Source organism: Amaranthus tricolor, chromosome 3 (assembly GCF_026212465.1).
Source record: "Amaranthus tricolor cultivar Red isolate AtriRed21 chromosome 3, ASM2621246v1, whole genome shotgun sequence".
Taxonomy (NCBI): domain Eukaryota; kingdom Viridiplantae; phylum Streptophyta; class Magnoliopsida; order Caryophyllales; family Amaranthaceae; genus Amaranthus; species Amaranthus tricolor.
In genome coordinates, this window is record NC_080049.1 from 33,164,862 (window position 1) to 33,177,545 (window position 12,684).

The 12,684-nt window shown below is 29.2% G+C and overlaps 2 protein-coding genes across 2 annotated transcripts; both read right to left on the reverse strand.

The window, feature by feature from the left end:
- Nucleotides 1-1,924: 1,924 nt before the first annotated feature.
- Nucleotides 1,925-2,832, reverse strand: LOC130809077 (kunitz trypsin inhibitor 5-like). The gene has a single exon (XM_057674706.1). It carries the CDS (start codon nt 2,753-2,755, stop codon nt 2,132-2,134), a length of 624 nt encoding a protein of 207 aa, XP_057530689.1. The 5' UTR covers nt 2,756-2,832; the 3' UTR covers nt 1,925-2,131.
- Nucleotides 2,833-7,749: 4,917 nt separating this feature from the next.
- LOC130809079 (kunitz trypsin inhibitor 5-like) lies at nt 7,750-8,676 on the reverse strand. Its single transcript, XM_057674707.1, has one exon. It carries the CDS (start codon nt 8,645-8,647, stop codon nt 7,970-7,972), a length of 678 nt encoding a protein of 225 aa, XP_057530690.1. The 5' UTR covers nt 8,648-8,676; the 3' UTR covers nt 7,750-7,969.
- Nucleotides 8,677-12,684: the final 4,008 nt, after the last annotated feature.

Consider the following 12,684-nt stretch of genomic DNA (forward strand, 5'->3'; position numbering starts at 1 on the left):
TTGCTTACCTAAAATAATTTTTTTGAAAAAAATCAATTATGAGATTAATTAGCCCATTATAAGAGAATACATAATTTTAGGCTTACAGTTAGTCTTTTGAGAAACCGTCTTTTTGAGAGACGTATTTGAAGTTCAGCCCATTGAAGATCAATGTTTACTTACTGTATTATTAATGCCTATTTACATTATCCTTAATGTTTAATTACCGTATCTTCAATGTCTACTTTTAATATCTTAAATGTCTACTTACATCATTCTTAATGCCTATTTATAATATTTTAAAATATATATAATAGGCCGGCCCAACTAAAGATAGTCTCTCAAACAGACCGTTTCTCACAAGAATTTGTGTTAGGCTTATACCCTTGAAAAGTACACGAGTTTAGCTATATGTACACGGGCTTAGCAAATTAAAAGACTCATATGGGCTTCGCAATTGGGTTTAGTTTTGATCCCTTCGTTTTTTATTAGTCAAACTTAAAATGTTACACTCGATGGATCCAAGCCCTATGGCTATGGGATCACTTTGTTTTTATTGAACATTTTTTTAACTTAAAATTCACTAAGTTTTGTGTAATTCAATTTTTCCGTAAGGTGTTCGGATGTAATGCAAGGCAAGGAAGGGGTAAGGATGTCGTCAACTCCCAAATTACTTGTTCACGAAATGGTAATAAGTACTCATAATCATTGGACGAGTTCGCTAATTAAGTAATTATTGCCTATAGATGCTTGAGGAAAGAGGCTTTTAGGTGTTTTATGTTAAATTGATGAAGAATAACTACGTACAAAAAAATATTTATACGAAGTCTTGCTTTTTTTTTTTTTTTTTTTTTTTTTAATTTATACGCAGTTTGGCTTTTATTAGTAGTTGTTATGTTATAGTACTTTTGGTTTTTTCGCTAATTAATTAATATATTGTGTTGACTATTAATATTTGTTATTACAGATAATTAAAAATTTTAAGAATTGATAACATAAAAATTTAAGTATATTTTTTCTTGTACATGTAAATATCACTAGTGGAAAAAATCTTATCTGCTGCGTAACATTTCCTGCGGTTTTTGGTTAACGCAGCATTAAATGACATTATATGCTGCGGCTCCTTGAAAACCGCAATATATAATGTAATTTTTGTTTTATAAAAAAAATAAAAAATACCTTATATGCTGCCGTTCTCAAAAAATCGCAGCATATAAGGTATTTTTTTTTTAAAAAAAAGCGCGCCTCTATAGTAGTGCTATTGTCTTCGTGATGTGTATTATTGTTGTATTCTCCAAAAGCCCTCGTAAAACCCACATACTCTGCAATTGTCTTCTTGTTTGTTCTTCGTTCAACATTATTCATCATCATCTTCGCATACTGCTGCTTCTTCAAGTTCTTGTTCAACCCACAGAATTTGGGCTTAGTTCTTGTTCTTCTTCAAGGTATAATTTTTTAAAGCTTATTTTAAGTTGTTCAAGCTTTATTTTGTTTTAGGGCTTAATTTTTTTTATACTAATTTTGATTTTGTTTTTCATTGTATAGGTTACATAACCCAAAACCCATGAAAATTCAAGGTATAATTTTTATTTTGATTTTGTTTGATATTTTTATGTGTTTATATATTTGATGTTATAATTAGTTTGTTGGTTATTTTTTAAGTTTTACATTTTTTTTAAGTTCTTCAAGTTCTTAATTTAAGTTCTTTAAGTTGTTTAATTTTTAAGTTTTACATTCTTTTCAAGTTGTTGTTATAATTACTTTGTTAATTATTTTGATATGTGTATTTTGTTTACTTATGTATATAGTTTGTTAATTAATTATGTATGTAGTTTACTTATGTATGTATGTAGTTTAATTAATTATGTATGTAGTTTAATTATATGCTGCGGTTCCACCTGAACCGCAGCATATATTGTGTTTTTTGAATTTAAAAAAAACACACTATATACTGCGGTTCCACCAGAAAATATATATGCAAATGTATTTATACTATTATGTCTCTTTGACAACATTAATAGTGACCAAAGTGATGTTTCCTTTTACAATATGTGATTATCAATAACAATCTCAAAGAGACAAACAGACAATACTTATTTAACATATATAGTAGCTAATACACTTAATTCCATGATTAAGGTGTTAATTAATTTTAAGCTTTCTTAAACATAACCAACAAAGGTTTGTCCCTATTAACACCCAACAACCTTCTTCCATCTTTCTCAATAAAAACACCAATATCCCCACAAGCCACCCTACAAACATCACAAACACCAGGACAATACACAATCTTATAATCATATTCTCCACTCCCAGCCTTATCTATCCTAAACCAATTACTTAGCGTTCCTATCCCAGGATTCCCAACTTGCCCTCCTGCTCCCACATACCTCCTTTCACTTCCCTGATCATCTTTGATCAAACTCCATACATTTGATTGGACACAGATCGAGGCGGCATCGAATACCATATTGAGATCAGAAGAAACAGAGATTGTTTTGTGTTTTGGGTTGACGGGTAAGAATTTTAGAGGTAACCCATTTGAGACTTCCTGATTTTGTTGGGATACATACAGTGGGCATAATTGAGTGGTGTTTCTTGAATCCAACGTTAGGCCTCCACCATTGCCTCGCATTACAGGAAGGATGTAGTAGTTTGTGTTTGATTGTACAGGCTTTCCATCTATATCAAGGACCAATTGATGATTGTCTGAAACACTGGTAGTTGTCAGGGGAGAGAAAAAAAGAAACAGAAAAATGGTGAATAATTGATACATTTTGTGTATGATCTGTTAAAAACACTAGCAAATGATTGAGCTGCTTGTTGAAGGATTAAGGGAGCGTTTGGTATTTATAAGAATACATGAGAATATAAATAGCACGGCAAACGTGCTTGTACGTATAGGAGAGGACAATTTGCAAATGATTTGTGTTTGAAATAAGTATGCATTATAAAGAATTGTAAAAATTAACTATTAAAAAATTTTGAATCAAGATAAATCTAACAAAATTACACGTGGATGTATTTTAGGGAAAATTTCACATGGTAGCATCGAACTCTCATGAAACGCCAGTGGTAACACTTTTGTAAGATTTTTCCACATAGTAGCATCCAATTTATGCCTAATTAAACTGTCGTAGCATTTTTTGTTAAATTCTTGTCAATTTCTGTTAAATTCACCATTTTGACGTTTCTACCTTTATTAAGTGTTGGTTCTTGTCTTTATAATTTGCTCTAAACCATTTATGTGCTCACAAATGTTTAATTCACCATTTTGACGTTTATTTTACCTTTTAATTCATCAACGCCCTTAAATGTTTAGGGCAAATTATAAAGACAAGAATTAACACTTAATAAGGGTAGAAACGTCAAAATGGTGAATTAAACGAAAATTAACAAGAATTTAACAAAAAATGTTACGGCAATTAGATAAGGCATAAATTGGATGCTATCATGTGGTAAAATCTTACAAAAGTGCTATCATCTGGCGTTTCATGAAAGTTCAATGCTACCATGTGAAATTTTCCTATATTTTATTTTCAATATATATATACTTATATACTTTAAAAATCTAATTTGAATTCCTCCCTTCTAAAGTGAAAAAAATTAAAGTGGGCAAACAAAAGGGACGAGGGAGTAAAATTTTGTGTGTTTTAATTATTTTGTTTTATTTATTTTGATATGAAATTTAATAATTTAATTAAAATGATTAGTAAAGTATTAATAAATAAAAGAGAGAATAAAAAAAGTAAAAGTGATGAAACTATATCTAAAATTATAATTAGGGCAAATTCAGTAAAATTATATTGATTAAAATGAAAAAAAAGAAAAATTAAATTGAACATACTTGTACGTATCTGATTGTCATCCAAGTTTGACTAAAATGGATCTAATAACACACACGTTGCTTGAAGTAATTAATGTCCACCTCATTAAATTTTAATTTAGGGAATCATCAAATCTTGTTTATGAAGCAAGTTTATCACTTTAAATTCATAGATAAAGTCTTGAATTTGAATTTTACTTAAAAAAAATTTTCTCCTAAAGAATTTTTTTAATTCATATTTTTTGTTGCATTATTTTATATATTACAAATTTTTGTAAGAGATGGTCTCTTTGAGAGACCATCTCTAATTGGGCCGGCTTATTATATATTTTTTAAAATATTATAAGTAGGCATTAAGAATGATGTAAATAGACATTTAAGATATTAAAGTAGGCATTAAAGATACGATAAGTAAGCATTAAGAATAATGTAAGTAGACATTAAAAATACACTAAGTAAATATTAATATTTAGTGGGTTGAATTTGAGATATATCTCTCAAAAAGATGTTCTCTCAAGAGGCTAGCTGATTTTATATTCATAATATACTTATTATGAAATACTAAAATAGTATATATTTTTAAATTAGGTATGTACTCCCTCCGTTCCTATTTGTTATTCCTATTTGGGTATTTCACAAAGATTAAGAAAAAGAGAATCTTTGGTGGTAATGGGTATAATTTTAATTATATAATAGTAGGAAGTAATGATTGTATTGGAAGTATAAGGTTGTAGTGGGTATTATTTTAATTAAATAGTAGTGTGAAGTAATGATTGTATTGGAAGTATGAGAGAGAAAATAATTATAAATAAAAGAAAATGGGTACATTAAAAGAAAAGGGGATTTTAAGGTGTAAAAAGTGAGATAAAAACTTTCTAAAAATAGAAAGTATTCTAAAGTGGAAGAACTTTTGAAACTACCCGTTATAGTAATGTGGAAGATAAAAAAGGAACGGAGGGATTATCAAGAAGTAGGTAACTATAAGTTGATCTCATTTATATTTTTAAGCACCTCATTTGACTTTTTAATGGTACATTAATGACAATTTAAGTCAATCAAAATTTAGTTGTATTGTAAGTCTAAATTTTTCGTTTAGTTAAATTCTTGATATACTATCACAATCAAGTAAAAAATACTGTGTATAAAGATGTGATAGTGTAATAAATGATACATTAAAATGGGTAAGTAAAAGATATCGTATTAAGAAGTTGGGTCTCATTTATAATCATTAATCTACAAAAATTACATACTTTGTCTTTATAATTTAAACTAAATTTTCTATTTAAAATTATCACATTTACTTATCACAGTTTCCTCTTTTAGTAATGATTCCCACATGTCCTAAATGATGTAGATGATGTTATACATAATACTTCCCCAGTTCCAAATCAGTTATAATATTGGTAAAAATGACACTATTTATTCATCATTTTAAATTTGTGATTACTTTTTAATTTATAGGTTAAAATATAGTCAAATGATATCTTGTTTGATTCGCCTCATTACAAAGATTATTAATATCAAATTTTTATAATTTTTTATTATTTATATTAGAGATATTAAAAATTAAATTAGTGCATTAACTGAAAAAGCAAATCATTGCACTTTTTACCACAGATTTTAGTACAAGTCAAAAGAGTAGGCTGAAATTGAAAATTTACGTATTATTCCTATTGCTTTTTATTTTAAGATAAAATCAATAAAAAAATAATTTTTTCGATTATTGTAATTAACATAATAAAATTTCTAAAAATTTAAAGACTTCTGGCTCTGGGCATCCGGCCAACAGATACAATGCACGTACGATAATTGTACGAGCATCTAGAAATAATTATACGAATGATCTATGCCCTGACGTAAGAGTTCAAAGTGATGAGCTGGTATGTGATCACTACTCAAGCCACATTATATGATCTGGATTAATGGCTTTAGACTAGTCTTTAATACTTCTATTTACCTTTTATTAAAAATACAATTGTTTATTAATATTATTTCGTTACTTTTCATTTATTTAGGCCATTTGATAACAAATAAAAGTAATTAAATTAGAATATTAGAATGACGAATTCAAAAATATATGCATTTTGTTGGTATAATAGATTTTATAAGTCATGAAGTAATTTTTTGATGTAAAATCCATTACAACAATATATGCAAATATCTATTAGAAATTTGTTCTTCTTCATATCTAAGAAAGAATCTATAATATTTTGGGTCTAAGATGCACGTCCCTCCTACCCTATCTAAGATACGACTCTATAATGACGTTCAAGATGAATTTAAAAACATTCAAATTTACTATTGATATCCTCGATATCAATGATGAATTCAAGATATTAGAATAGATAAGATTAATCAAACATTCACTTTTTAATATGTCTTCAATCAATTACCATTTTTTGTTTTATATGTCATGCAATTCAATTTTATAAAAGGGTTTTCATCAAATTATTCAGACTCTAACCTTGATAATTTTATTAAATCTAAGAAATTGAAAGAAATGGAAGGATTTAAAGGCATATAATGTCTCTTGTTGGGATTATAATTTTAAAGCAGCGAGATTTAGAAAATTGATTTTCAAAAATAAGTCCCTAAGAACATAAATATTATGATGTAAGATTGCAACAAAAATACATATATATATATTGAAAAGTCTGAAAGGTCATATTCATAAATGGAAAAACATTGAATTAATTTATCAAAGTTAAAAATTGTAAATTTTTTTTATGAAAGCTTTAAAATTAAATTATTTTATTTAATATACAAAATAAATAGAGTTATAATACAGATGTAGCTTAATACTCCATGTTTCATTATTTTCCTATTTATTCGTACAAGACATATTTGAAGGCATTTTGTAGGAAATTATAACCAACGAATTCCGTGCAACGCGCCTACATTTATACCTTGTAGAAAAACTAGGGATGGCAATGGTTTGGACTTGGCTCGGATTATACATACTTCGATTTTGCTCCGGATTTTAGTCGAACTTTTTTTTTTCAGTCCACCTCCACTCGGAGTCGGATTATGCATACTCCAAGTTTGCCCCGACTCGGACTCTAGGACCTCCAACAGAGTCGGATTATTATTAAACTTTATCGTTGTGATATTGTACTAATGATTTAAAGCATACGAAGTTAACAAAATACATTTTTCAAATACAATTTAACAAAAAAATATGTACTTTGAATTCAAGTTTAACATGAGAAATATTCCTAATACTACAAATTAACAAAATTTTCTCGCATTTTGATTTGGCTTATTTTATTTCTCTTGATCTGATTTGTCATATTTTGATTGATTGATCTAAATAAAAATACCAAGTAGTTTTTCAAAATCGAAAATTACAATTAGTATGAGAGAAGGCTTGAATTAGTCACGTCTAGAGTTTTAAAGGAAACAAAATATTGGGTTAAAAGTCAAATTCAAAGTCGGATTTCCTTCAGGGTCGGAGTCGGGTCGGAGTGTTGGATTTCATATTGGGTTGAAGTTGGATAACCTTTTCCTTGTTCGGATTATTTTCCTCGGATCGAGTCGGACTAGGGTCGAATTCGGACTGAATTGCCATCGCTAAGAAAAACCCTACAACTTTCCTATTATACTCCTACGACTTTCGTTACCAACAATGTTTATACCAACAAACTGCCTCATATTGTCATCGTATAGGAAAAGCGTTTACACCTACAAACTCCCTACTAAAATTCTTTTAGAAAAATCACCATATTTTTAAAGTGTAAATAGCAAAGAAGGTAGTTATGTAATTCCTAATCGCTATTTAAATCTATTGTTATATTCATTTTTCAAGCTTATTTTATATATTGCGGCTAATACATAAGAAAAAAATATAGTAAAGTGAGATCTTGTTTAAATCGTTTAATTGAATACTTTCATAATATTAAATATTTTAAATTTTTAGTTAAGTATAGTTTAAAATATAAATGATTAAAATTACACACTGAATTGCATAAAAAGTAAAACATATCAAGTATAATGAAATCAAAAAAAAATATCATATTTCACAAATTATATCGAAACTTAAAGAATTTAATTCATATTAAAATGCAACAAATACAAAAAAAAATAAAAATAAAATAAAATTGTACATATTAAATTTGATAGCTTTTAATGATCACTATCTTGTGACATTATCCCAACACATGTTGATTAAGCTTTCTTAAACATAACCAAAAGAGGTTGTTCATTCCTAAAACCCAATAACCTCCTTCCATCATCTTCAACAAAAACACCAATATCTCCACACATAACCTTACAAAACTTACAAACACTTGGACAAAACACAATCTTATAATAATCCTTTCCTTTTCCAGCTTTCTCAATCTTAAACCAATTATCAACACTTTCTAATCCTGCTGGATTCCCAATCATTCCTCCTGTCCCCACATAAGCCCTTCCACTCACTTCGTCAATGGTCAATTTCCAAACAGTTGACTGCACACAAATAGTAGCAGCATCAAACACTATATTAAGGTCAAAGGAGAGAGAAACTTTTTTATCTTTTGGGTTGACTGGATAGAACTTAAGGGTTAAACCGTTGGATACTTCGTGGTTTTCTTGTGCAACGAAAAGTGGGCATGATTCGGTTTTGTTTTTGGGTGTTAGTGTTAGGCCACCTCCCCGACCACGGATTACTGGGAGGATGTGGTAGCTGTAGTTAGGTTTAAGAGGGTGACCGTTGATATCTCGAACGAGATTGGTTTCAACGGCTGTGGTGATTTTAGATGAGACTACAATGAGGAAGAGGAAAATGGTAGTTGATGAGAAGACATTGAATTGGTTCATTGTTGTGGAATTTTGGGATCTATTTTTAGAGATTTGGTCCATGTGGATGATCTTATATTGGTATATATAGATCGAGGGTCAAAGGCGTAATTCTATATTGATTGACTATGATAAATCTAATCAAATAAAATTATTAAATTTCAGACTTTTGATGATAATTATAATAAAAAAATTAATTTATGTCAAAAATTGAGTTTAATAATTTGGAAGTTATTTGTTTTTTTTTCATTATAATTATACTTTAATTAATAAAAAAATTAAATAATTCAGACTTTTATCTCAAAATTATAAACAATTAAAATTACGTAATTGATTATAATAAGCATTATAATAATGCTTAACTTTAAATCTCAACCACTATATACATATATAAATATCAATGGAAAAAAAGATACCAATTTGGACCAAACAGGCAAACATACATTTATTCTCCATTTAGTAAATTTATTGTACATAATTACTCCTATTATGATTTTTGTTATATATAATACTTCCTTATTATTATTATTATTATTATTATTATTATTGTTGTTGTTATTTTTTCATAATTTCATTCCATTTCCTATATATATATTCTTAGATTTTCTTTATTCAGACATAACGTAGTAAAAGTACTATCAAGTAAATTCGATCACTCTCACGACTGAATACTAATCTTGCGACAACATAAAATAAGAGGGGTACTACTAATAACTTACTTCTCCCGTTTCGTTTTAGTCGCTACATTTGCATGGGCACGCGAATTAAGAAAAGTGATTGACCTACACTGTAACTGATTGTTTACTTTCTAGAGTATAGTATAGTATTTTATTATAGAGTATAGAGTATAAAGTAGGATAAAAATAAGAGTAAGTAGAACTTTAAATGATTGTTTTATTACTAAAAACGGAAATATAGTAAGTAATATGAAATTGCCAAATAGAAAATATAGCGGGTATTATGGAACGGAGGAAGTATAATAATAAAGAAAATTACCTAAAATAATTCAATCTATTCATGATTTTCTGTAATAATTCAACTTAATATTAACCTTAAATAATCTCAAATTCGGAGGTATTTTTCTAAAGCAAATCTTGTAACCAGATGACTTGCTATAGCAAATTTTATTTTTTCAAAAAAAGATAAATTAAAATAAAATGTTGAAAAAAATATTAAAAAAATTTCTAAATTTTTTAATTTTCGTAACTTTTTATGTAAAATTTCAAAATTTTTTTTAGTTTTACATTAATTTACAGTTTACTTTTTGGTGAATTGTTTTGTATGGTATATCATCGGATTACCCAATCTTACTCTAGGCAAATACACACTAAAGTTGAGATTATTATGGTTAATCATTAGATGAGATTATTGTAGAAAAATCATGAAAATAATGGATTATTCAAGATAATTTTTCATAATAATAATAATAATAATATTAATAATAATAATAATAATACATAAAACCTTTAAAATTACTCCCTTTCGTTCTTTTTTGTTCTTCTCGTTTACTTTTTGCACAATTTTCAAATTAAAATTTAAACATCAATATCTCTAAATACACATAATAAAAAATTAAAATATTACTTAATAAAAAAGTATACATTAAGACTAGAGGTGTTCAACGGGCCGTGTCAGGTCAAAATTTAAATGAGTCGGGTCGGGGCGGGTCATGCCAAATGTTAAACAGGGTGAGGTGGGTTAAAGCCTATTAAAATCCGACCCACTTTGATTTTATAAAAGTTCATAAAATTTTGTGTTTTTAATATATTTTATGGCCCGTTGGGTAGACACACTTATGTATAAAATAATATCATTTAGTAATATATAAAAAAGAATGGTAAATTTTTTTCGCAATTAATACTTATAATTATCCAACCTGGCCCGGCACGACCCTTTACACCAAGGCCCGTTATTGACTAGCCCCATTATTGACCCGACCTGCTAATGGCCTGTTAAAATGTGACCTGACCCTTGACCCGTTGGGTCGACCCGCCCTATTGAACACCTCTAATTAAGATGAATCTAACGAGATGTCACACGGATACATTTTATCTTCTAAATATATGTTAAAAATATTAATTAAATTTTTTTCATATTAAAGTGAAATATTTCAAATACAAACAATATTAAAAGAGAGACGAATATGATAGCTCTGTTAAGAGGTAGGGAGAATATAAGGAGAAATATTAGTATAAGAGATAAATTTATATCTGTTTTTTATCTTTCTACTACTTCTCGTATCTTTACATTACAATACCATGTAGGTATTTATAGAAAAGGATGGGTGAAAGGTTACAAATGTAGCACTATTCATGAATGACAATGCATTCACTTGTATTGTCAATCACAACACTCCCCCTTGAATGCATTCTAATTATGTAAAAAAAAGTAAAATATTATTACAATATCTTATTTAATACTGCCTCGTTAAAAACCTTGTCAGGAAAAACCCAATGGGATAAAAACCTGAACGAAGGGAAAAAGAGTGCAGTGAGAATGATTCTCCCCCTAAGTTCAACAGATATCTCGTAGATGACGCATTCCAATTTTATATACAAGTTGCTCGAATCTCTTTGATGGAAGGGACTTTGTGAATAGATCTGCAAGATTTTCACTTGATTGAATTTGTTTCACCTTTACTATTTTATACTTCTGGAGGTCATGTGTAAAGAAAAGTTTTGGTGCTATGTGTTTGGTTTTATCCCCTTTTATGAAGCCTCCACTAACTTGTTCAATACACCCGGTATTATCTTCAAAGATTACAGTTGGAGAATTTATTATCGAGTTTATCCCACATTCTTCTTGAATGTGACCAATTACTGACCTTAACCAAACGCATTCTCTACTTGTTTCATAAAGGGCGATTAATTTTGCGTGGTTTGATGATGTAGCTGTCAGTGTTTGTTTCGTGGATCTCCAAGATATTGCGGTACCTCCATATGTGAATACATATCCATTTTGTGATTTAGCCTTATGGGGATCTGATAAGTATCCAGCATCTGCATATCCAACAAGTGTAGCATCTTGCTTTGATCTATAAAATAGTCCAAGATCTTTAGTTCCTCGAAGGTAGCGCAACAAATGTTTTATTCCGCTCCAATGTCTATTTGTTGGTGAATTACTATATCTAGCTAATAAATTAACAGCGAAAGCAATATCAGGTCTTGTATTATTAGCTAGATACATCAGAGCTCCAATTGCGCTTAAATATGGCACTTCAGGGCCAAGAATCTCCTCGTCTTCTTCACAAGGTCGAAATGGATCATCCTTTTGTTTTAATGATCGCACTATCATTGGGGAGCTCAGCGGATGAGCTTTGTCCATATGAAATCTTTTTAGCACCTTTTCTGTATAGTTGGATTGGTGCACAAAGATTTCACCCCTTAAGTGCTCCATTTGTAACCCAAGACAAAACTTTGTTTTCCCAAGATCTTTCATTTCAAATTCTTTCATCAAATATTTTGCAGTTTGTTCAAGCTCTTTGGGAGTTCCAATGATATTTAAATCATCAACATAAACTGCAATTATAGAAAATCCTGATTGAGTTCGTTTAATAAATACACAAGGACTGATTTGATCATTTTTGAATCCTTCTTTCAGGAGATATTCACTAAGACGGTTATACCACATTCTTCCAGATTGTTTTAGTCCATAAAGTGACCTTTTCAGCTTTATGGAAAACATTTCTCGTGACTGGTGGTTTTTTGGCAACTTAAGTCCTTCAGGGACTTTCATATAAATGTCTGTATCAAGTGAACCATATAAATATGCGGTCACAACATCCATAAGTCGCATTTGCAAACTGTTTAAGACAGTTAGACTTATCAAAAATCTTAGTGTAGTCGCATCTACTACTGGAGAATATGTTTCTTCATAATCAATCCCTGGTCTTTGGGAAAAACCTTGCGCTACAAGTCGTGCCTTATATCTAACCACTTCATCCTTTTCATTTCTTTTTCTTACAAACACCCATTTATAGCCGACCGGTTTTATACCATTTGGTGTTTGGGTAATTTGTCCAAAAACTTCTCGTTTCTCAAGTGACTTTAATTCTGCTTGAATAGCATCTTTCCATTTTGGCCAATCATTTCTACGCCGAC

Coding starts and splice junctions, on each gene's coding strand:
- LOC130809077 (XM_057674706.1), bottom strand. CDS start 2,755: ATGTATCAATTATTCACCATTTTTCTGTTTCTTTTTTTCTCTCCCCTG.
- LOC130809079 (XM_057674707.1), bottom strand. CDS start 8,647: ATGGACCAAATCTCTAAAAATAGATCCCAAAATTCCACAACAATGAAC.